Source organism: Arachis hypogaea, chromosome 1 (assembly GCF_003086295.3).
Source record: "Arachis hypogaea cultivar Tifrunner chromosome 1, arahy.Tifrunner.gnm2.J5K5, whole genome shotgun sequence".
NCBI classification, from domain to species: Eukaryota; Viridiplantae; Streptophyta; class Magnoliopsida; order Fabales; family Fabaceae; genus Arachis; species Arachis hypogaea.
Window position 1 is genome coordinate 95,267,715 of NC_092036.1, and position 25,099 is coordinate 95,292,813.

The following is a 25,099-nucleotide window of genomic DNA, read 5'->3' on the forward strand; positions in this document are numbered from 1 at the left end:
TATATTTTAATAGGTCCCAAAAAAGTTTTACGCCAAAATTTTTTTTTAAAATAAAATATATTATATTGAGATTTTAAATTTTACAAAAATAAAAAATATAAATTTTTATTTTAATTAAATTTATTATTTTTATTTAAACAAATAATTTTTAAATATATAATAAAAGAATCTATGTCTTATTTTTATAAAAATCAGAAATTTTAATATAAAATAATTTTTTTAGAACAAAAATATCCGATATAAAATTTTTTAAAATTTTATTTAAATATATACTCTTAAAGATTTTATAGCAATCCACTACAAAATCTAAAGCCAATCATCATCCACTACCAAAGCCATGTTTCTTTTCTTCACTTGTTTCATTTGAGTTAACAAATCACTCCTATATCTAAGTCCTATCCCAACATCATATCATATACTATATAATAATTGTGTTCCTTTTTCTTGGCTTAACTATATTATATTATTGTGGCAATTTTAATAAGGAGGGATTATTTGTAACAATAAGCGATAGAAAGAGAATTAAGAATATGTGTGATCGAAATCTTTTATTGTACATCCAATTAATAAAAATTTGATACTAGTAAAGCTTATCCTTCTCTATCTTTTGCTACTTCTGAGATATTTATGCGTGCTATATATAGTACTAGCCATCTTTATCCTTTAATATCACTAGTATATATAAGCTCATTTAATTTTTCAACTATGGATGGAAAAGATTAAGTCAATTATTGATACAGGTAAGTGAAGGTTTCCAATTTTTTCCATAACCACCATGCATCGTTAACTTGTGCTGATCAAATAATTCAATGTCAAAATAGGCCAAAAGAAGGGTAAAAATAAATAAAGAGAAAGTCTAGGGGACATCATTTTTATTAAAATTTGACCAGCATTTAACTATCAAAAGAAAAATGAATAATCCTACATCATTAGATGTTATCTCACACTATTAAAAATATTAATAATAACTAATTGATGGTTATACATCACAAATTCTGCTGTGTCTCTAACATTTCTCCTAAATAAAATCATGCACGTTGAAAAACGTGGTTTTTCACCTCTGCACTTTAAACTGTATCATCACAATTTCGACAAATGACAAAACTGAATTAAATGACAATTCCATCATGACATGACTACTGTAGAATACATGCGCTTGGATTAATACAGCCACGTGGGATATTATTCAATAAAAGAAATGAATATTATTAAGTTTCATGTTAGGTGAAAACTCAACTGACTCTCAGATATCAACTTCACGTAAAGTCAACTGTATCTGAATTTTCACGTTCATATTATCATGAAGTATGAACGGATCAATGACGCATGCTCAATTCCTTTTAAACTCCGAAGCATAAGTAACAAGTATTTCTCCGTAAATCTTTTACCATTATAAAGTTTTTGGGGCAAGAAAATCATCCTTTTAGTCATACTAATTATTTTGTTTATCAGACAGAAGTACTAGAGTAGTTTTTTGGAGAGGCCAGTATATAAAAGAAAATATAATTGTAGAAGAGGAGAAAAAAATTAAGAGAACTAATACAAAAATTTAAAAAATTATATACTTAAAAAAATTTAAAAATGCATTTATTCCATACTTGGCGCACTCGCAAAGATTTGAACTCGAATGCAGCCTCCAATCCTATGCAGCTAAATGGGAGGCAAACAAAATTACCATCTGACCCGGGCCTCGGCTGCGGATGCAGTACTCTAAGAGGCACCAAAAAGAGATTTGGTAACAAAACCATGAAAATATTTTGGCCGAGCAATCCATTAACCAACAAAAAAGCCCATGAAGACAAAAAAGGAAGTGGAACGTACGGTGTGACCGTGATAGTTGGGGTGACTAGTGACAGAACAGGACGGCATTAGAAGCAAAATCAGAGTGATTAGGGAATTGATTATTGAACCTTTTTATTTGTTCATTTTATAACACGGAAGAGTGTAGAATGTTTCAAATCAAAGGGAAGCAGCATGGAAGTGAGACTGAGAAGTGTTGTAACTTGTAAGGAATGAATACTTGCATCACAGACACCAGCTCATGACCGTGATTCAGATATCATATTCCTTTTTTTTTAATTTAATATTATTTATAACTACAACCAACCCAAGAGACAAACGTATAGGATTTGGATTTTTGTATTCCAATTGAATTGTAGTGTGCAACAATATTAACAATGTTTCGATCAATCCTATGGCACAACCTTGGAATCATTCTTCAACTCTCATTCTTTTTTGTTTTTCAGTGTTGCCAGTTGTGTATTCAACTTATTTGGAATCATGCCTATAATGCTTGCATTTCTACCCAACATTATTAATAATAATGCCTCCAAGATTATTACTCCAAGCTTACTATTTCATTGTATACTTGCTAAATCAGATTTAATTTGTTTAACAATGTTCAACTGAGTGATTATTATTATTACTATTATTGCAGACAATAATCCAGAATCCTCTATGGGAGCTCAGAACTCATCATGGTCCCATCACACTTCAGGAGCATTGTTTTTCTTCCTTGGAGGGATAATAGTGCTTATCATATTGCTCATTCTTCTCTTTGTCTATTGGATGGTTATTAAACGGAGATCACCACAAGAGGCAGAGGAGAAAATGGAAAAGAAACCTTCAATAATGAGTCAACACCATGGTAATTAATTCATCTACTTTTATTACTAATATTACTATGTTTGTATTGTGTGCTTGTAATTAATTTCTGTTATACTGTAAAGCAGATGAGGTGGTGAAGGTAACATTTTCAAGCAAACAACAGCCAGGTAATACTCAAAGCAGTAAAATATGAAATCGTAGCATGATTTGAATGTAAAATCATAATATTGCAAGTTTGTATATAGGATCAATGGACTTCTTTAGTGGGAGCCTTGGGACAATTAGTCACTTCAACCTGAACACATTGAGAAGGGCAACCAGGAATTTTCATAGCAAAAATCTTCTTGGAAGTGGTGGTTTTGGCCCTGTTTATCAGGTATTGGTACACACTTTGTTTCACACAATTTTACTATGCAAATATATAGTCCTTCCAATGAGATATGCATGGAATTTTGACAGGGAAAGTTGGCAGATGGAAGGCTAGTTGCTGTTAAGCAATTGTCTGCTGAGAAATCCCAACAAGGAGAAAAAGAGTTCTTGGCAGAGGTGAGATTAATCACAAGCATCCAACACAAGAATCTTGTTCGCCTTCTTGGTTGTTGTACTGATGGATCTCAAAGGATTCTTGTCTATGAATACATGAAGAACAAAAGTTTGGACCGCATCCTATATGGTACATAACTATGTATATATATCCCTTCTTTATGTTGTATATCTAAATATTCATCATAACTATTTTGGATTTTCCTTTTTCAGGAAAAAGTGACCAATTCCTGGATTGGAGCACTAGATTCCAAATTATTCTTGGAGTGGCACGGGGATTGCAATATCTACATGAGGATTCGCATTTGAGAATTGTTCACAGAGATATCAAAGCAAGCAACATTCTTCTTGATGAAAAGTTTCAGCCAAAGATTGGAGACTTTGGGCTAGCTAGATTCTTTCCAGAAGATCAAGCTTACCTTAGCACTCAATTTGCTGGAACATTGTAAGTACTTCATTCAAATAGTACTCCTCAAACTCATTGTTAACATGAATTCACTCAAACAATTTAATTGTTGTCTTTTGATTAGAGGTTATACGGCTCCTGAATATGCTATTAGAGGAGAACTATCAGAAAAGGCCGATATCTACAGTTTTGGAGTTCTTGTACTTGAAATTATAAGTTGCAGAAAGAATACAGATCTTACTTTACCATCAGAAATGCAATACCTTCCTGAATATGTAAGTTCTTCTCTTCTCTACTATGATCTTAATTAAGGTAATAATATTTGAATATAGTAACATAATGTTGTGCAACAAATACAAATGATATGTTGAATACACATTGAAATTAAATGTTTTGATATGGTTGTGAGTAAGTAAATGTTCATTATTCTAAACTCTATAGGCATGGAAGCTTTATGAGAAGTCAATGGTGATGGGACTGGTGGATCCAAAGCTAAGGGAACATGGATTGGTGGAGAAGGATGTGATGAGAGCATTCCACGTGGCATTCTTGTGCCTACAGCCTCATGCAGGTCTGAGACCAGCCATGTCAGAGATCGTGGCACTGTTGACATTCAAAGTTGAAATGGTGTCAACACCAATGAGGCCATCGTTCTTTGATCGGAGACCCAAGAAGCACGATGAGGACATGCCCTCTTGGGAAGCCATATCAGACACTTTCTCAGTTCCAATCATAACTGATTCTAATCTTCCAACATCTGAAGATCGCTGATCAAACTAACAGGAACAGCTGTACTATATGTATATATGAAAATCTTTTAGTAACATTTGAATGTATTTTGAATAAGAATTTAATTTTGACAAGTGTAAAGTAGGTTTACGCGTGCATTCAATTACGTAATAACTATCTACGTATTATTGCACTGTGTAGAATGCTTTAAACTATCATAAAGGTGATAAAGTCTAAGGTGAAAACTCAGATGAAGTCGATTTCACGTGAAGTTGATATCTGAGAGCTATTAGATAAAAATTTAGTCAAATCAGTTAAATTATCTAACGGCTCTCAGATATCAATTTCATGTAAAGTCGACTGCACCTAAGTTTCCACCGAAATCTAATTATGATTAATAAAAGATGTAATATAATGTGTTTAGATTGATGGCATTGGGGGAAATTAAAGGGGGAATAGAACAGTGGTATGAAATAGTAAAGAGAACCTCGATAAATACAAAGGAGTGAAGGAGGTTGGACAGAGACAAATGCAAAACCGATATTAATCTCACCGCCAATTCCAAAGTCCACACCATACCCGACACACATTCAATGCTTTTACTTTCTCTATTTCACACTCCAATTTTCACTAAATACGTATAAAATGTCACAAAAACATTTCAATAATTCATTTACCATTACAGCAACAGTAGAAAAATGGCGTTGACTACAGAGCAACTAACACACAGATAGAAAAACTCTATCTAATATTGCTCACCGAAAACCAAAAAAAAAAAGGTTGTGACTCAACATTATTTAATATTTAACACTCATTTTTTTTTTCTTTTTACAATGATGTTAAACATTAAATAACTGATAAACAACCAACAAATTCAAAAGCATACATACAAGAAGTAGTTCATTCGAATCTTCTTCTTCTATCTCTTGTTGTGTAATGGATTTGGACCCGTAGGAACCACTCTTTTCTCATCTGATTCTGATGACGTAGTAGTGGTGTTCTTGAGGCCGTTGAACTTGTTTGCATTATTATTATTATTATCTTGGAGTTGCAAGCTTCTGTTATTGTTCTTGGCTCCTTCAAACAAATTGCTAGCACCGGCAGTGTTGGAACCAACACAAGCCCAGAACAAAAGCCACAGCAGAAGCACTAGCTCTGATAATCTCATCTCAACAAAAGAGAGAGAGAGAGAGAAGAGGAAATAGGAAATGATTTTGATGAGGGTGATGATGGTGATATTATTAGAGAGAAAGAGGAGGTGGTATGATATATAAGAGTAGGGAATGGGACATTAACTATGGTACCTTCTCCTCGGATATGCAGTTAAATATTACTATGATACATCACAGTTTTTGCTGTGGTCACACCAAACCTCATTAATTGCATTTAAATTCCTACTAGCTACTAACATGAGCATGAGCAATTTATAGCTGCTTATTCAAACCAAACGGAATTTGCTGCATGGAGTGGACTCTCCAAAGCGCTACAACATTCTGTTCCCTTTGACAGTTAACACTTTTGCAGACAGGTAGGTACTGTAGCCCTGTAGCATTAAGCATTAACACTTTAACATTAACATTAACACTAACAATGCATCAACCTTCTTGTGTATATGCATGTCTCCTCCACCCACGTGCTGCTCCATTTGAGGGCCATACTTGAAAAGCTGACACTCTCTCTTTCTATATGTGAGACAAAAGAAAAAGGAAAATTGGGAATTTAATGGCTGGTTTTGACTGTGCCATACATTCAATTCAATTGGATTGAATCAAATCATCGCTTTCTTTCAAAGCAAGTCTTCTTGCTCCCTCCCTCATGAATGATGGAAGTGACATATTTTGGGGTTCTGCTCTTCCCTGCTTTGTCTTGTGTAGTAGTAGTGACTATATATATACACAAACAAACACGTAACTAAACAATTAATTTATTAATTTATATGTGAGTAAGGTTATTATTACTGTATGATAGTGAAGATAGATGTGAATGTGAATGCAAATGAGATGAAATGACAGTTGGTGCTTCATTAAAGGCGGCCATTTCAGTTGAAACAACAAGGTTAGTTACAAATCTTGCTATCTTGTCTTACGCTTCTCTTCAAAAGCTAATTACAACAAAAAGGGAACGCTAGCTAACACAGGTCAGCGTTCACCCATTTGACCCATAATAATAACTCCTCTTAGACCTTAGACACCTATTTTTGTTACACGCATTTAGCAATATTTTTACTAATTTAATATTAAAACGAAAAAGATACTAGGATTCTTTATTTCTACTGTTTTACTCGGTTTACAAATTTCGAAGTGCCGGCTTTAGTCAATTATCCAAGGATTTGTGTTTTGATATTTTCACATCATCGAAATCAGCATGACTTTTGCCATCTTCATATAAGTCATATCTCCAATTCATATATATGATCTCCTCTATACCTTCATTTAGGAATACTAGCATCGTAATTACAAAGGTTTCAGCGACCAATACTGTCTGAAAATTAATTTTAATAAAACTTTTTTTTTTAAAGAAATAAAGTTTTATCAAACTGGACAGACCTAGCTATGTCATTAGCTTCACCTTTTTTTTTTTTTTTCGTATTTTGAAACCCACCTTATTTTTATACTAAAGAGAATGAGGAAAATGGAGGAAAATTTTAACTAAACATTTCTTTTTGTTCGTGGGCTGTTGTAAATATTTTTGGTAAAAACTTTGAGTAACTTTTAGTGGCTAAGGAAAATGGGCTGGGCCTAACATCATCCCCAACCCCCCTCCAAAAACGAAACGAAAAGAAAAGAAAAGAAAAATAGCGGTGCCTGTGTTTGCACTTTACACTCTGCATTGTCCCTGTGGTAGCTGCATCTGAGTTCACGGAACGGAACATGTTTCTTCTCTTTCTCAATAATGGCTTCTTCTTCTCATAAGAACCGTTCTTCTGTTTCCACGCTTTTCTTCCTCACATTGTTCCTCCTATCAGCATTCCTCTTCATCTTCTTCTTCAGGAATCGCGACCCCGCTCTCACCCTCCGCTCAGATCTCCTCCTTCTCCACCCTCCTCCGCTCTCCATCCACGTCCACCCTCCCAATAACACCCAAACTCAACCCGAAACCGAAACCAAACCCGAACCCGAGTCTGCCGTCGCCACCCCCACCGAAACCGACACCGACACCGACACCGACACCAAAATCTCAGTCGATAACACTGACGACACTCAAGCAGAATCCGACGCCCAATACGAAAACACAGTGAATGGAAGCAACGGTGATAACGATAGCAGTGATACTGATGATGAGGTAGGAGCGGTGAAGAAGCAATTAGATTGCGACTTGTACAGTGGAACCTGGGTTAAAGATGAAGGGAATTACCCAATTTACAAACCTAGTAGTTGCCCTTACGTGGACGAGGCTTACGATTGCCAGGCCAACGGTAGAAAGGATTCTGACTACACCAAGTGGCGCTGGAAGCCCCATGGCTGTGATCTTCCCAGGTTTAGTCCCACTGACTTCTTGAAAAGACTCCGAGGTAAAAGACTCATGCTGGTTGGAGATTCCATGAACAGGAACCAATTTGAATCCATCTTGTGCATGCTCCGTGAAGGCCTTCAAGATAAGACTAAAATGTATGAGATTCATGGATACAAAATTACAAAAGGAAGAGGCTACTTTGTTTTCAAATTTGAGGTAAACTCTCTCTCTCTCTCTCTCTCTCTCTCTACTTGTACTCTATTAGATAATTGTGATTAGTTAGGTAGTTATTTTAGTTGGTGATAATGATGGCTGTATTTACAAAGGTATCAAGATAGTTAAGTTAGTTAGTTAGGTTGTTAGGTTTCTGTTATGCCAACTCAGCCTTTGTACATGTATATTTATTGAGCTCAGCATCAGAATGAATTACTGGTTTTCACCATCAATGCTGTTTACTGGGCTAAGATTTTGAAACACTTGGGGTCAGGACTATAATTGTACTGTGGAGTTTGTGAGATCTCATTTCCTTGTGAGGGAAGGAGTTCGAGTTAAGGCACAAGGCGGCTCGAATCCTACATTGTCAATAGATCGGATTGACAAGACTTTTCGCCGATGGAAGAAGGCTGACATTCTTGTCTTTAACACTGGTCACTGGTGGACTCATGGAAAAACTGCTCGAGGGTTTGTATGCGAATCAAATCATAACCCTCTTTTCATTGGCCTTTAACTTGATTAAGTGTTTCAGGGAACATTCTACATTTTTTGCAGCGTAAATTATTACAAAGAAGGCGATCAACTTTATCCAAAATTTGATGCAGTTGAGGCATACAGAAGGGCAATAAAGACCTGGGCAAAATGGATCGATCATAACATCAATCCAAAGAAACAAATTGTCTATTATCGTGGATATTCTTCTGCCCATTTCAGGTAATTATTTTTCTCTGTACAAAGGTTCATGTGAAAGAAAAAACTTACTGGAAACCAGTACCGTCTGCTCTTTGAATCATATCTCACTGCATATGAATCCTTAACAGAGGTGGAGATTGGGACTCAGGTGGGTCATGCAATGGTGAAATTGAACCAGTTCTTAGTGGGTCCATCCTAGATAACTATCCCCTGAAAATGAAGATAGTGGAGGAAGCAATTCAGGGAATGAAGTTTCCAGTAACATTACTAAATGTCACAAGGATGACCAACTTCCGCAAGGACGGGCATCCATCGGTTTATGGCCGGAACGTCACTGGCCTAAAAAGAGTCTCAACAAGGCGGCAGGACTGTAGCCATTGGTGTCTTCCTGGGGTCCCTGATGCATGGAATGAGCTCATTTATGCCAACCTTGTTCTCCAACAAGCCAATTCAAGGAGTTAACTCAAACCATCCTCCTTTCAAGACTCAAGAGAGTTCAACATTTTTGTGCGGGAAACAAGTTAAGGGAAGAAACAAGAGAGGACTTTCTTCTTGTATATGTCTAGGTTTTGCTTCCATCTATTGAATCCTCTTGATACAATTATACAAATATAGGAATGTTATTTGTTGTACATTGCTAAATCTACATCATTGTTATATTGACCTGCATAACTTATAAAATTATGTTAAATCAATGGCAAAAAGGTTTGTTAAAATGAGGTGTGAATATAGAAATGCTCATCTGTTTACACTACACTATTATTTTACGAGGAAGTATAGGGAGCCAATGGAATATTTGTACAATTATACAATTGAGGTTTAGAGATGTTCGATTTAATATTAGAGATATAACCATTAGTGTTACTTTTTTCCATCGACGTAAGCTTTTGGGATGAGTGGTATCATGACATGGTATCAGAGCTCCGAAAGGTCAAGACTCTTATTCTATTGGCTCTCTAGCAGGACTCTTATTTTATTTAAATTGATTTGTTAGGCAATTAGTCTCGGTTTACTAATTTTTTTGCTTTTTTAAAAATAACTTATTAAAGTTGATTTTTAAAAAATTGTTTACTAAAACTGTACTAGATATATCATGTATTTGTTAAATTGACTTAAAAGGCTTTTAATAAACACAAATTATTAACATTTGTATTCAATAAAGTTATTTTCAAAGTTTAAAATGATGATGATAAATATAAGTGAAAACTAAAATTTGGAATCAATAATTTAACTAAGCATAAATTTAAATATTTATTAATATATAAGTTTATATTAAATTTTTTAATTTTAATAAATACAAATTAATTTTAAAAGATACCTCTTTAAATGCTTGTAAAAAACACACTTAATTTTTAAAAACTACAAATATAAATATCTTTATTTACTAAACACAATAAAATATTTATGCACATATTTTTTCACAGAAAATTTAACAAATCGGAGCTTACTAGACAAAAAAAATCTTGCAATATTGACCCACCACCCTTTGAGATCTGATCTTACTTATAGATACAATATAACATCTGTATTTAGACTTAATCAGTTGTGCCTTGGGAAGAATCCAAAAATGTTGCACATCAAATTAACATGACTGCTACGACAGCCAAGGAGAGTAAACACAAGTTGCAAAAACTCAACAATACATTTTATTTTAAAAAGGAGGAGTTAAAGATGTATATTTCAAAGTTTTTTTATGTATATATCAAAATATTTAATGCCCTTTATAAAAGTTTATTTTTTCTTTTAAAAATCTTAACAAGTTACCAAAAACTATTTGTTATACAAGACCAATATCAAATTGCGTTAAGTGGCATCATTATGGGTAGGAGGGTAGCGATTTTTGGTGGGGCTATACTCAAATCTAAGTTGTGATCCTATGTCTACGTATTCAATAATTTGATTCAATGTTTTCGCAAAGTTGACTAAATTCTTGGTGCGCAGAGGTCACTCTCTGCAATATAGCCATTATTATATCATTACTATAAGCATCTAGTCAAGTTCAGAGAGTTAAATGTCAAAACCGGACTTTTTCTGGAACCATACTAATTTTTCAACGCAATCTTATGAGCCTATGTATTCATATTTCCATGAAGCAAGCCAAATCTTGTTTGTGTTATTATTCAATTGAAAAGTACCCATGTATTGAAAATAAAAAGAAGAGGCCAACTATATTTCATTAATCATATAAAGTTTGAAATGAAATTCATTAAATATCAAAATTTTAAAATAAATTTACTATAAGAATTTAATTCTCATATTAAGGTTTAGCTAACATGTTAATGTTATAAATTAAAAAAAATAATAAAATTTAAGTTTTAATATGTTTGTGTATATTTATAAGACAAAATTTAAAAATTTGTACTGATAATATTTTTAAAGATTTTACTAACTTATATTCTAAGAGCACATTTTAGAAATACCATAAAAAAATATCTGACTAAAAATTATTAACAAATTAATTTTTTAAAAAAAATAATACATTAAAATTTAAATTTTTTTATTAATGTACTCTTAACATGTACCTTTTAAGATACAAATTAACTAATTTTTATCTTTAGTATATGTCTTAGCCAATATCACCTTATTAATCAATGATAAAATTTTATAGAATTTTACTATCCTGTGCTATAAAAATATTAATTAAGCATACCATAAAAAAATATTTTAATATTTTTGATATATTTAATGAATTAAAAATTTAAAAAAATTTATTTTTACAATAAATAATATTAAAATATTTTTTTATAATATGCTTAATCAATATTTTTAGGACACAGATAACAAAATCCAATTTTATATTCAACATGGTGAAGTGATTTTTCAATAGATAAAATAATCTAATAATTCATTATCATTATGGCTTAACAGCATTTATGATAATGTGGCGTTGTACAAGGGAAAAAGTCAAATTAAAACTTAAAAGCGTTAAACAGAGAAGGAGGACCTAGCTTGAATCCCAAGCTATCAGCCTCGAAATTTTGTTCAGTGGGAAATGGGTCCTTGGATAATCATGTTGGAAGAATCCTTGTTCAACGATTTGGTCAAGTTTATCTTTTTCCAAAAATTCCACGGACATAATTATATTGAAACTCTTAACTATTTTTATAGTGATATTTAATGAATCCTCCTAAATATATTTTAAAATAATTTAGTCCATCACGAAAAAACAATTCAGTTAATGGCAGAAACCATTGGATAAGGTTCAAGTATCTTATCCTATATGCCTCCTTACCCATTATTGAAATTCGACAATTGCTTAAACCAGCCATAGCCATTCTTCATGCCTTTTATGGGGACATGATGGTTTCGAAATCTATGGAATTTTATGTGTCAAAAAAGTAGACACATGCAAAAAGGACAGGAGATGGTTTTCTCAGCATGAAAAATATGCATGTAAATATCACGTCCTGATATGCTTTATCAATTTTACTTAAATTTTTTATATGTCCATAATTTATTTCATTAATTTCAAGCCTACGTTTTTTTTTTATTTTGCGTTCATATCAGTAAATCATAACTTTTTGAGTTACTACTAACTAGTCTATAAGATTTAATAATTCAGTGTACTTGTTTATGACATGACAGTAATAACTAATGGTTAATACTGACACAAGAAGATTAAGTATATATGCTACTGCTACTATTTAAGTTATAAACCAATTCATAATGGTCATTGTGACACTAGCTATATCAATTAATTATGGTTTAAGACCTTAATTTGTAACGCTTGCTCATCTTTTGGGCTAAAGTTGGCAGAAATGCAGAATGTTTAATTATTTGTAGTCAGTTGAAACTACTTATGCTTGGTCAACTAAATAATTATGGGTCCTTTTCAAATATAGTATTAGTTGACAAAGTAATATATAGTATAGTACAAAAATTATATATAATAATATGCCCATAGAATTGGTGAGGTCTTCTTTGTATAACAAAAAATGTCAACCACATGCACTCTTAGAGGAATTGCTTAAGAAACAAAAAATAGAATGTTTTTAAGCTCTTTCATTAATGTCTATATTATATTAAAGGGGTCAATATTAAAAGCATGTATAGGAAAAAAGTTTCTTAATTAATAATTTGTTTTCTTCTAATTTTTAATTAATAATATGATCTGATAAGGGGATTTAGTACTTAGGATGAAAACTAGAAAGATACAGATATTTTGACTACCTTATTCTTTGGTGCAGTTTAATATTATTGGTCTCTTTGATTTTAGTATTTTATAGGTGTTTTGGGATAGGGAACAATTCTTAATCCACCTTGGTTAGCTAGCCCATGACCCCACTAAAACGCGCTTATGAAATTTCTCTATTACCTTTTTGCACCGCCATGCATATGTATGTATGGTGTATAATACTGTAATGTCATCTTAAATCTATTGGTAATGATTTTATTATATTTTTAGATTAGAAGTATTGGCACTTAGCTTAATTAATTGGTAACCACTCTTATGGTTTTGGACCAACTAATGCAGAATTGGTTCAATAACCGAATATAAGCACACCAATAATATAATATACAATTTATTAGTAACTTATCACTAGCTTAATTGATATAGATTTTCAAAGATTAATACCAATAGAATCTTAGTTGTTATTGTTAAAGAGTAAAGATATAAGCTAAGAGAAAAGTAATATAGAGTTATATAGCCGGCATACGTTATGTACATGTCATTATAATGCAAACTCGTCAAACAGAAAATCAAAGTCAAAGATTAATTAACAGGACTTGGTTTCGACATGACATCAAGATAGAAATAGTTAACACGTTTTCACATGGAATGAACTTCTCTCTCAATCCTTTAATTTCTAGTAATAGCTTAGTACTAAGTTTAATAACTTAATGAAATTTTTATTTTATAAATATTTTTTTTATTTTTTTAAACTTGATACTAATTTTATATACTACTTCTCATATTTGTAACATTAACAAATAACATAGCTCGATGGTGCGTCATGGATGACCAGTATATAACGAAATGTTGTGTAGCTCCGCAGATTCATTCAATATTCCAACCTTGAACCGAACCCTAGTTTCATTCTAATTAATGGACTCATTTATGGGAATTCTTTCTTCTTTTTGGGTTTCAACTTTCAACCATTCAAACACTTACGATGATGAATTAATTAATTAATTAAGATTTGATGAACTTGCATTGTAAATTATAATGAACTAAAAAAGAGAAGCAGCGACCTAGCTAGGTATAGTTAATCTATTCTATTATTGAGTGGGTTTAATTTGAATTTGGAAGGAGCAGTTTGTGGCATGAAGAACACATAGTGAGAGTGGTAGCCGGTGAAGCTTTGGAGTGTTGAATGTATAATGATGGTGGCGATGTTGTTGTTGTAGCTTCGAGTGCAGCAGTTACTTCCTCCAACTCCTTCTTCAACCTTCGGTTCTCATCTGTTAAACTTTGGCACCGTTTCTTCAACAACTCACAATCCACCTCCGTCTGTTTCAGCTTCGTCCTGATTATCAAAATAATTCATAAATTAATTCAATTATTTCTTAATTATTAATTAACTACCTCATCATCACTAACCTAGCTCTTCTGTTCTGAAACCAAACTTCAATTTGTCTTGTCTTTAGATTCAATTCTTCAGCAAGTGATTTTTTCTGGGCCTGCATTTGCAACCAATTATCAAGTTGATCGCTTCGCAGTGCAACAAATATAATACTGAATGAATTAAAAAAAAATATACTAATAAAGTCTTTTACGATAATTATTTTTATTATTGTGAAAGACTTTATTTATATTTTTTTCTTCAAAATTTAATCTGTCTAAAATATAAATTTTTAGGAATTTATTTGTGGATTTAGTTTAAGAATATAAATACATACTGAATTAAGAGTGGTATGCTGGTTGAAGCTGTTTTCAAGCATGGTTGATTGCTCCTTTGTAAGCCTGAGTTTCTTGTTGTTGTGATGGTGGTGGTGGTGTCCTCCATCATCATCGATTCTCTGATGAGTAGAACAGAATTTCTTCTGATGAAGGGAAACCATAAGAGGCTTGTTTTTCTTCTTGTTTGGCACTACTGTTCCCGCCAGAGCAAGAGAAAGCCCAGTCATGCATTCTTCTTCTTCTTCTTCTGCATCATCTTCCATCTTCATCACTCTATTATTATTAGTAGACGATAACATCATAATCACCAACAGAGAGTAAAATAATAGGGGTCTAATAAGCTGTTATGGGTATAAATACTTGTCACTGACGCTAAGTTATTGCCTTCTATTCAACTCTATCATTCAATTTTCAAAAATCACATACATACAAGACTCTTAGTATTATTATTAGACTACCAATTTAATTAATTAAATAAATAGTAAATTAAAGTAAAGGTTAGGTGTGCTACTACCTATAAGTTAAAACACTGTATTTACCGATTTAATATCAAATAATTTTCTTTCGAACACGATCACATTTCTTAACTTTTCTTTTATTCATTAAATTAACGTCAAAAATATATTATTGACGTACTTATTGTCACACAATGACACAAATAATAATATTTCAAGTATTAAACAGAAAAAAATTTGAACAGAAAAATTAAAACCAAATAATGAAAGATGCTATGTAACTGTTTTAACCGAACATTGGTCCCGGTAGCGGTAGCAATAGCAATATTCCCCATATTAGAAGGCATGCTTTCCATGTGCAAGATAGAGAATGAGGGGCATTTTAGTGAAACAGAATGTTAATTTAATGCTAATTAGTAATTAAGTTTTAATTGTTAATTATTGAGGTTGGACCATACTGATGGAGGTTTAGCGTTTCCATATAGTAGTCAAATTATTCGGTACTCAAGAAACGGCTGAACAGTGTTACCCAAGCCAAAGGCAAAACTGATTTTGGGTTAACATTGAAATTTGAAAGGCATGTGTACCCATTATTCGACAGTTATCATTATTTAATTAAGGATTTTCTAACAAATAATTTAAAGACATTCATTACGGTCACTTTAGTCAAAATTTTTCATTTATAATGATTCTCTTCATTATTTGAATGAGTATTGATCAAAACTATTCTCTCTAATTGTATTAATAAATAGCCCTTAATCACATATTAAAAATTGATATATTACCTTATTAGATTAAGAGGGTGAGGTTCCCCTAATCCCTATCCCTATCCCTAATAAGAATAGCGGTTAAACTTTTGGCAGAAAAAGCATTCATTTATTGAAGCAGCTGGCGGCAGAGGTAAAGCGACGTACACGTACGATCCTAACTATTTGCGACAGTTTTTGTTGTAGCCCGCAAAACTCAGTTTTGTGCCGAGCTACCGTTGCTAGTTGCTACTACTGTTACCGTGCCATTTATTTATCACCAGTTTTTTACTAGAGAAATGTTATATCATACGTGAGGATATCTTACCAAAGTTTTAAGTACAAGTATTTCATTCCATCAATTCGGGAGTTTTTGGGTCAGTGGGGCCTAACCTAAGAACCCCATGACTCATGAGTGTACCTTGAATGAAGTTGATAACCCCACTTGTGAAAATGTAAGGTGTTAAAGTTGTGTAAGGACAACAACATTTCAAAAGGAAAGAACAAGTGCAAGTTCTCCATTTTTCTTTTTCCGGGGTCATATACTAGTATGGTATTCATTTTGAATCCAAATTAAGTTTGATCATTTTAGTTGTGTAGTCACTTCAGGCCATGAGGGTTCATGTTATTGTTATCCCGTTAGGTGAGGCACCCTTAATTTGATAACTCATAGCACGCAAGGCCTTGGTCTAGTGATCATCTTCTATACTTTGCAATTAGTACACCCGAGTTTAAAATTTGGCTGGTGTTAAGTAGTGGATAGAATCCTTAATATTGCATTTGTGTGGGGTAAGTGAATTTTTTTTTTTTTTTTGGTTTACAAGAGGGCTTAAAGCCCAAGAGAAAAAACTAAAATTTTAAACTAGAGACCTTACGGGGTAATAAGACCCCTCTGCTATCATCATCAATAATGTGCCTTAACTCAGGTGGGGGAAGGTCAATGAAGTGAAATCCCGGAAATGCTTCTAGGCTGTTCTTAGCAAGCCAATCTGCACTTCTATTGGCTTCTCTATAGACATGTTTTATATTCAACTGCCAATCTCTCTTCAGAATCTGACCGATGCTTCTGACCAGAGCCTCCGGATATAATCCGTCTAACAAAAAAAAAAAATTGATGATCCATGTGGGTGTGGACCCAAAGAGGACATAACATGTCTGCTAGTTTCAGATTCCAAGCGTGAACCTGCCTATGTTGCTCTGATTTTGGGTTATACTCTTTCTGAATTTGGTCATGGAAAGTCATGAACTAGAAGCAAGTACATCCAAACTGGTCATTTTCATGCACTACTTGCTCCACTCTTAACCTTTTACTCAGACGATCATTATACTACTCATCAATTTTTCAGCATGATTGAAATGCCTTTAACGGAACATGCGCCACAACTTTAGTACAAACATGATCCTATCTAGCTCCTCAATTTCAATACATAAACTACTGTTGATTTGGAGATCATGCTTTGTTTGAATTAGTAGTGTGTGAAATAAAGATAAAATCATGTATTGGCTTGATGACGTAAGTTAATTTGATTCGTGACACATTGCTTTTAATTATGAAACTATAGCCACCCGTCAAACCGATGTTTGTTTCTCTACTCCAATTAGAATTATTTAGGATGATGTATTGAATGGATATGCTGGTTGCCGGAAGCTCAATAATCTTGCTGAAAATGAAACGAAGGTACAAACGGATATGGCAGCAATCAACAAGTGTCTAAGATCACAACAAAATCTGCAAGACAATGAGAGGGTGAGAGATCAATATAAATATAGCAGCCAAAGGGGTGGCATATCACAACTAGTATTTATTGTTGACGACAAAATATGGGATTGATCATAAGCAGTGTGATTGGTTTCTTTTGGCACGAGACGTGCACGTGAAATGAACTGATTTGCTTTGTTTACCTGCTCTGACTGTAATATCAGGAGAAGAAAAGAAAAACCCATATACTATGAGAGAGGAGCGAGTAAAAAGGGTGATTGAAAGGAAAATAGGCAGGCTAGTCCAACACAAGTAACAGAACCGTGGGCACACAAGGGTTCAGACATGTTTCCCCAGCTCCTCAACCAATAATTGCATACTCTCTCACCTCTCTGGCATGCTCTTCTATATAATGCCTTCTTAAAGTAATGCAATAACTTGCCCTATGGGTGGCAACCTTAATTTTCAGAGTGATCACACGATGAGTTCCTCAATCTTCCTCCTATACTGCCTTCTCATATTCTCCCTACTTCTCTCTCAACACACAAGCTATTCTCAAGATGTGATGCCAACTCGGAAGTTAGGTATTTCAGGCATTGCCCAAGATCACATGCACCATGAAATCCAGGTATGTTTGTGCCTGTTTAATTACCTAAGACTGTAAAGAGTGAAAACCAAAGGTTCAGTTTATATCAGATACAGGATGCAGCATATTCATTCTTATAAGGCAAAAACCAGATATTCATTCTATAATACTGCTAATAAAATGCAGGCAGCAGATGAGGCAATGGAAAGTAACCCGGCCAAAGAAGATTCCATGGAAGTAATACTGACCAGCAACGGTTACGTTCCTCCTCGTGATCTTGTCTACCATACAGATTACCATGGAGTAACAACTCATCCAACTCCTAAACATCCCACACCATAGGCTGCAGTTTTAATTTTGCTTGGTGAGAGATATATGCAGTTATGTATCCTAGTTTTTATTCATATGAAATGTGATGCTCACTATATGGAAAGATCAACTGTAGTTTACATGCTAAGATTACATGATACATTTTCATTGCTTATGTTGTTTATTCAATTTATACACACACAACCATCCTATAAGAACACCTCCACAACTATGCTATAGAGCTTATCGAAACATGCCAAATATGACCAGTTGGCAACTACAAAACCATTAACATCAAGACATTCCACGAGGTTTATAAGATATCCCTGAACCAGCCAGCGGAAAATTAGATAAAAAAATAAAACGGTTATACTATAATTTATCATGAAGTGAAACCATACCATCAATATATTGTTTTCTAATCTTGCTATACTTCTGAAGTAGCAGCATGTGCCTAGTTACTACATCCTCAAATACCACCTCACTACAAAACCTGGAAATTAAATTAACAAAAGCAGCTTCTAATTCATCCTTGTGTTGGTCGCACAGAGAGAGCATGTCTTCAATCATCGAAGATTTATTTTTATATACATCACTGGTCCCACTTTCCAGATGAACCCAAAGCCATCGAATTTGTTGAAATGGGTCTTCATTTTTCTGAACTGCAACCTCTATGCTATTCAGCACTTCCAAGAATCTAGATTCAGTACGAACTTTATCAACTAAGAGCAAAAAATAATTTTTCTGACACTGAGAAATCCTATTATAAACATCTGGCTGCAAGGTAAATGCAGCAGTTAAGCATGCTTTCCGAAAGCTAGAATCCAAATTGCCAATGATCCCGATAGCAACATGTAACAGATTAACAGACACAAGATGGAGTTTTTGAGACAGAGAGTTCAAGCCATCAAAACAAGGTCTTTTCTGGTTTTCACCCCAGCAATGAAGTGCAAAATGTATTATTCCTTCCCACCTATAAATGAAATCCGAATATAATAAGTGAAACTCATATAACAAATCATCAGAGATATAACAAATTAATTTAAACATCAAGACAATATTGCGACGTTAAGTAGTAAGAAGAATCTTGCATTTATCAAAATCAAAGCATGGTAAAGTAAAATTAACCACACCCCCCCCCCCCCAAAAAAAAAAAAGGATACCCAACTTCCTGAAATCATTGGGTATGGAAATTATAATAAAGTAGTAGAAGACAATTCAATATAAATTTAGGAAATCCTAATGATTTATCTTCCCAAATACCAAATAACATAAAGTAGTTGTACATATCTCATAAACCAAACTGAGTAAATTCCGAACTTCACGCTCTCATGTGGCCTTTCTGAGAACACACCAGCAGCAGAATAAAAGATTGCAAATAGGAAATAATTGACATAGAATCATTATTAGATTAAGTGACCAAAAATGCTGATCTATGAACGAACTTTCCAAAGACATGGGTCTGAACTCTGAAATCTTGACCCTATGTCCTGCAGACACAGTTATCTAATTTTAATAATTGACTTCAGTGTGGGTCATTCCACATGCATTGTTTCAGTTTTCTGCTCAAAGGAAAGGTAAGAAAAGGAAAAGCATCTATCATAAAATAAATGAATTTTATAATAAGTCAATATTATACATGCTCAACTTTGTGGGAAGAAAAGGATAAATCAACGAGAAAAGAATGAATCATGACTCTTGGCATCAACGAAAAATCTGAGTACTTAAACAATCTTGCTACAGGTAGGACTTCTGATGTTACAACAAATCAGACCATGAGGAATTATTGATTTGATTAACAGGATGTCCCTTACTCCCATCTTTATTTGATAACCAACTAATCAAACTTATGGTCATTTTGAAGGACAGAAGGGCATAGTAGAGATAACTAATCAAAGATGGACCAACTTTGACTATGGGACAAGAACATCAAGACCTAACTATTATATAACGGTTAATTGATTGTGATTTCTGAGATCGAGTATGTTTGTCAAATATAACAATCAAGACCAGTAAGAATATGTGTAGATAATACTTCCCTTTTTCAGAATATAATTTCTAGTTTTCCATTGAGAGTAAACAAAATGAAATTATGGTATTGTCAATAAATATTGCATCCTTTTTATGGGGAGAAAAGAAGAAGAAGAAAGAAAGCATATATTTTTCTACTATCATTTCTTTGAGCATTAAAAGGATTAATTAATTGCATTTCAATAGGCACATTATATTTGACAATATATAGACAAACTTCATGCATGGGCATGAAAGATTCAGTATGAGCTGTTTCATAGTATCCTCTATACTGGCAAAATATTACTGAGTTCAGCTCCATTGTAGCAGTAACTCTCTTTAGAAAAATGCAAGGTAAAAAGGAACTGCAACCTGTGAACGGTTTTCTCTGTATTTTAATCATCATATACTTGTTTTGCTTTCAAGATTTTCAATTTTGAAAAGCAGCACTTTCATTTTCATAACAGATCCAAGCCTAGAATAAAAAAAATTCTTCCCATGCGTGAAGCTATATTCCCCATTTTTAACCCCATACCAGGATCACCCTAAACATGAAAAGTCTGTACAAAAAGAACACATAAATACTATGCTAAGCATAACATTATCAGAGATATGTTAACCATCAGTACGAAATTTGAAGGGGCAGAAAAAAAACAAGCGGGGTGAAAGTAAGTTAAATTTTACTTACTCAAAAGGAGGTTCAACCTCAATACTAAGTGTAAGATGCAAAGAAAACTCAGGAGAACCATCTCCAGAGGTTGTGTAAGCTTCATGAGGAAAACCTCTGGGAATATACAACACATCACCCTCCTTGAGAAAGAACTCCCTTTTTCCAGCTTTAGTATAGTCAATATCAGAACCATTTAGATCATCATATAACCGTGGTAACAGCTGACTGGATTGAGAGAATACAGTCCACTGCTTAGAACCGAAAATCTGGCATACAAATACACAGTGATCATCATAGTGACAAGCCAACCCTTGAGAATTAGGTGGCGTTAAGTACAAATTGGCACCTACTGAAGGTTGACCAAACATAAGCGCTAATGTTTCTGCAACAGCAGCAATGCTCTGAAAACGAAACTCCAAACCACGCAGGGCAATAGTATACCCCTCTTTATATGCTTGGACACACTTCAAGACATCATCAATCATAAAATACTGAGGTTCCTTAATGCAGTCTGGATGAAAATCCTGAAAATAATGCATCTCTTTTCTTGATTGCCATTCTGCTTTTACAACTCTTATATCCTGCTTATAGATTATGGGACAACCCAATCTGTCTTTCACCTCATTGAGAAAATTGAAGATGTTCAGTTCATCTGAGGCAATAGGAAAACATGACACTAGACTATGGAGAATTGAGGAAATAAGGGAAGGAGCACACCCTGTCCAACTCAAAGATTTTTTAAATGGGCTGAACATATCATAGACATCTGGATCATTCACTGTCCCATGTAACAGAAATGGCGAAACTTCCCAGTAGTTTGATAAAAAATCTTCAAAACTAGACTCACTTGTTCCAAAAAGTCCTGCTTTGATCACTTCAAACGGCATAGAGACAGTAAGTCGACAAGCATTAGCAGAAAGCCTAAAAATGGCTTCAGCAAGGTTACTAACTCCAATGTTGCTTTTACAAAGGTAACCTCCTTCATTATATTTCACAGCTGCTTTCATTACCACTTGATCACTTACTTTTGTCCATAACGCTTTTAAAAGCCTCAGAAATGCGTCAGAAAGGCTTCTTGGGATACTTTGCAGTTGCTCAACTTCACAGGTATTGATAAGAGTAACAGTTGCACTGACAAACCCAGCTGAAACTTCATCTTCCTTAATCCCAATCTTAAGAGAGCCGAAACTTCGATTTCCTTCAGACCACAGAGAGACTGATTCTACACGCTTAAAAATCTGGAGAAACACATACCTAAGGAATGCCAACCGTTTAGCTACTCTACTTAGTTCACCATCACACAAACAAGCATATAAATTTTCATCTTCACAATCATACAATCAGAACTAAAATCATAACCGATTCAATTTAAATGCTTACATTAGTTTCTCCAAAGCATAAAACTTGAGCAGCTGGCGTTGGCCGAAGGTGGTGGCGGATAAATCCAACACCGCATTGCATGCAGATAACATAACCTTTCTCTTGGGACTCTCCAACAGCGATATCAAACCCTTAAGAGCCTGGGAATCGGAGGCAACCTGCTCGTTCGCCTCCAAGGACACGAGCGAGACAGCGCCGACGATATCGACGGCGCGGCACGCGATTTCGGAGCAGTTGGAGCTGAGAAGAGCAGGGAGGAGAGCTAGAATGGGCGTGAAGGAGGATTGGGAGAGAAGGGAAGGGCGAATTGTGAGTAAGCATTTGTTGATAAGGGGACGGTGGTGCTTCGTAAGAGATGCAAGTAACAAACCGAAGATGGAATTGGAATCGGAACCTTCAAGACTAAGAAGAGCGGAACCAGAGGGTTTCAGTTTCTTTTTCCGTTTCCGTTTGGCGTATGCAGCCTCTGCATGCTGCTCCTGCTTCTTCTTCATTGTTTCTCGCAACTAATCTACCCAGAGATGGAGTTCGCATATGAATAACTGGGCTGGGATTCATGGACCAGGCCCAACACTAAAAAATGAGTACACTGCTGTCATGGCCCAACAAAAAAATTGAGTACACTTCTTAACACTCATTATTGGAAGGAACACATGAATACAAATTGGTGGACACTGCTAACTCTTGTCATGCCAATCTCAAAAATAAGAGATGTATACAAAAATTGTATACTTAAGTAATTTATAATTTAATCTTGGTGTAATAAAGCAGTCAAATCTTACACCCAAAAGAACCCATGATGGGTTGGGCTTATTACTAATAAGAAAACTAGTACAACACAACAATCACCAAGTTTGTGACCCAAATAATGTATAATTTTAGGTAAACATTAAACCCAATTATTTTTTTAATCTAAAATATACATTGAAATATAAAATATACATTAAAATAAATTTAATTATATATATTTATATAAAAATATATAATAACTAATTTTAATATACAAATAATATTTTTAAATAATCTTAATATATAATAGATTTTGTGCTTTCGTTTATTTAGTGGCCTAATTTCAGTTCCAAAAATATTTTTTTCTCTAATTATCAAGTACATACAAATTCTTTATTCGTTAGAAAACTTTTGCATAAGGAAAAGTATATAGAATTAATTCTTAACCAACCAAAAATTGAACAACTTAATTAATTATAATTATCTTAATTAGTTTTATTCATTTATAATTTAGAATATTTGTTATTAATTATTTTTTATACCAAAATCAGGTTTGGTATGATATGTTCCGAACCTTGCAACGGAATCACGGAAGTGCACTCAACGCTTTCGAGTCTTCATCCTCTCTCCCTCTCCACGGCTGCCGTGCATCGGTTCTCTCATCCAAACAGCAAAGGCGCCAACCTCTTCCATCCAAGGCATCCTCCCAGCGCTCCCTTCTCGGTAACCCTCGGTCCGTGTCGCCATTAGCGATGTTGCGATCGATCGTGGTGCAAGACGTTCCCGATTGCGGTGCAACCTTACACTATTCTGCACATCAATTGCCCCCACCCTCTCTATCAAATCATTCAACTCGTGGCTCCCTCGTCGCTTCTCCCCAGTGCGTGCCGCCATTGGCCATGACGTTCGTGAGCGTCGTTCAAGTTGTGTTCCCGATTCGATGACGTTCCCGTTCTCCCACAAAGACCATCACACCGAGCATTTCCGGCACAAAGAAGCTGCCGTCGCGGTGCAAAACTTCCGAAAAAGAGCATCATTTATGGAATTTTTAACTCCGGAAGACGGATCGAATAGTACCTTGATCAATTCAAATGAAGGCAATGAAGAATTGAGTGTGGGTGAAGTTATTCAAGAGGGGTCTAAGGTATGTTGAATAGGATGGTCTTGCATTGGATGAAATTTTATGACAATGTGTTATGTGAATGTTTCTTATTCATGCTAATTAGATGTTTCTTAAGTTAATTTATTTGAAAAAATCTGGTACAGTGATGTGGTTAGTTGAGATATTAATAAAGTAAGCTTGAAGCCCATGTGTGTTTGCACTATTTTTTGATATTTTTGACTGGAGTAGTTCATTATATAATAATGATCTTAAGTTGATAAAAGTTTTTTTCGGTGTCTTTAATTAAAGGTTGACGAAATTACCGACATCATTGTGATGAGAAAGGATGAGTTGGAATTGAGACACAAGGTTTGAATTATTCCTTATTATTTGTTACCATGTTATAGTTAGTGTGTTAATGCTAGTTTTAATTGGTATTTGGCTTTGTGAATTGACATTACAGTTGCCAGATCATAGTGGGATCAATGAAGAAGAAATCCTAGTCATAAGAATGTGTTTTGATTCGTTACCTCTGGTACAGAAATTTCATGCAAATTATAAAAAAAAAGTTGGTTTCGTAACTAAAGTTAGAAACACGAATTTTGACAAGACTGATAAACCCCAATTTGACAGTTTATCTTGTATTGAATTTAGAGTATTTTGATGACCTTTTCTCGCATTTAACCTATGAATCAACATGGTTTTGTAATCTCTCCCGTATTTGTGCTTAAGTGTAAAAACATGCCTTTTAAGCCTTGTTTTGACGAATTCTAATTCCTCTTTGATTCCATAAGATGCCTTGATGTGTTTGCTAGTAATCTCAGGTTGAAATAGGCTAGACATGGATCAAAGGAGCAAGGAAGGAAGCATGCAAGTGGAGAGAAGCATAAAAGCCAAAGAATTGATCTCGGCCAAGCACGCGCACGC

General features: G+C 34.2%; 4 protein-coding genes and 1 long non-coding RNA gene across 11 annotated transcripts; 3 read left to right on the forward strand and 2 right to left on the reverse strand.

The window, feature by feature from the left end:
- The first annotated feature begins 1,883 nt into the window (after positions 1–1,883).
- Positions 1,884–4,708, forward strand: LOC112697288 (cold-responsive protein kinase 1). 6 transcript variants are annotated; one of them, XM_025750422.3, is made up of 8 exons: positions 1,884–2,005; positions 2,438–2,647; positions 2,730–2,774; positions 2,853–2,983; positions 3,067–3,280; positions 3,364–3,595; positions 3,681–3,831; positions 3,998–4,708. In XM_025750422.3, the coding sequence occupies exons 1-8, from the start codon at positions 1,975–1,977 to the stop codon at positions 4,325–4,327; spliced, it is 1,344 nt and encodes a 447-aa protein (XP_025606207.1). In that variant the 5' UTR covers positions 1,884–1,974; the 3' UTR covers positions 4,328–4,708. The 6 variants fall into 6 exon arrangements, with proteins under 6 accessions (XP_025606207.1, XP_025606215.1, XP_025606198.1 ...); XM_025750430.3 differs by having other exon boundaries at positions 2,733–2,774; XM_025750413.2 differs by lacking the exon at positions 1,884–2,005 and adding an exon at positions 2,121–2,362 and having other exon boundaries at positions 2,733–2,774.
- A 2,361-nt stretch (positions 4,709–7,069) lies between these two features.
- On the forward strand, positions 7,070–9,360 carry LOC112697323 (protein trichome birefringence-like 5). Its single transcript, XM_025750457.3, has 4 exons — positions 7,070–7,954; positions 8,226–8,419; positions 8,507–8,665; positions 8,773–9,360. Exons 1-4 carry the CDS (start codon positions 7,178–7,180, stop codon positions 9,104–9,106), a joined length of 1,464 nt encoding a protein of 487 aa, XP_025606242.1. The 5' UTR covers positions 7,070–7,177; the 3' UTR covers positions 9,107–9,360.
- A 4,402-nt stretch (positions 9,361–13,762) lies between these two features.
- On the reverse strand, positions 13,763–14,885 carry LOC112697331 (homeobox-leucine zipper protein HOX1-like). Its single transcript, XM_025750469.3, has 3 exons — positions 14,486–14,885; positions 14,187–14,266; positions 13,763–14,112 (listed from the first exon to the last, which is right to left on the reverse strand). Exons 1-3 carry the CDS (start codon positions 14,786–14,788, stop codon positions 13,878–13,880), a joined length of 618 nt encoding a protein of 205 aa, XP_025606254.1. The 5' UTR covers positions 14,789–14,885; the 3' UTR covers positions 13,763–13,877.
- A 2,546-nt stretch (positions 14,886–17,431) lies between these two features.
- LOC112697340 (uncharacterized) lies at positions 17,432–23,029 on the reverse strand. 2 transcript variants are annotated; one of them, XM_025750486.2, is made up of 4 exons: positions 22,342–23,029; positions 20,980–22,215; positions 18,683–19,254; positions 17,432–18,044 (listed from the first exon to the last, which is right to left on the reverse strand). In XM_025750486.2, the coding sequence occupies exons 1-4, from the start codon at positions 22,833–22,835 to the stop codon at positions 18,031–18,033; spliced, it is 2,316 nt and encodes a 771-aa protein (XP_025606271.1). In that variant the 5' UTR covers positions 22,836–23,029; the 3' UTR covers positions 17,432–18,030. The 2 variants fall into 2 exon arrangements, with proteins under 2 accessions (XP_025606271.1, XP_025606265.1); XM_025750480.2 differs by lacking the exon at positions 17,432–18,044 and adding an exon at positions 18,221–18,315.
- LOC112697356 (uncharacterized) lies at positions 17,517–18,456 on the forward strand. The gene is made up of 2 exons (XR_011864205.1): positions 17,517–18,014; positions 18,159–18,456. It is a non-coding gene; the product is annotated as an uncharacterized lncRNA (long non-coding RNA).
- Positions 23,030–25,099: the final 2,070 nt, after the last annotated feature.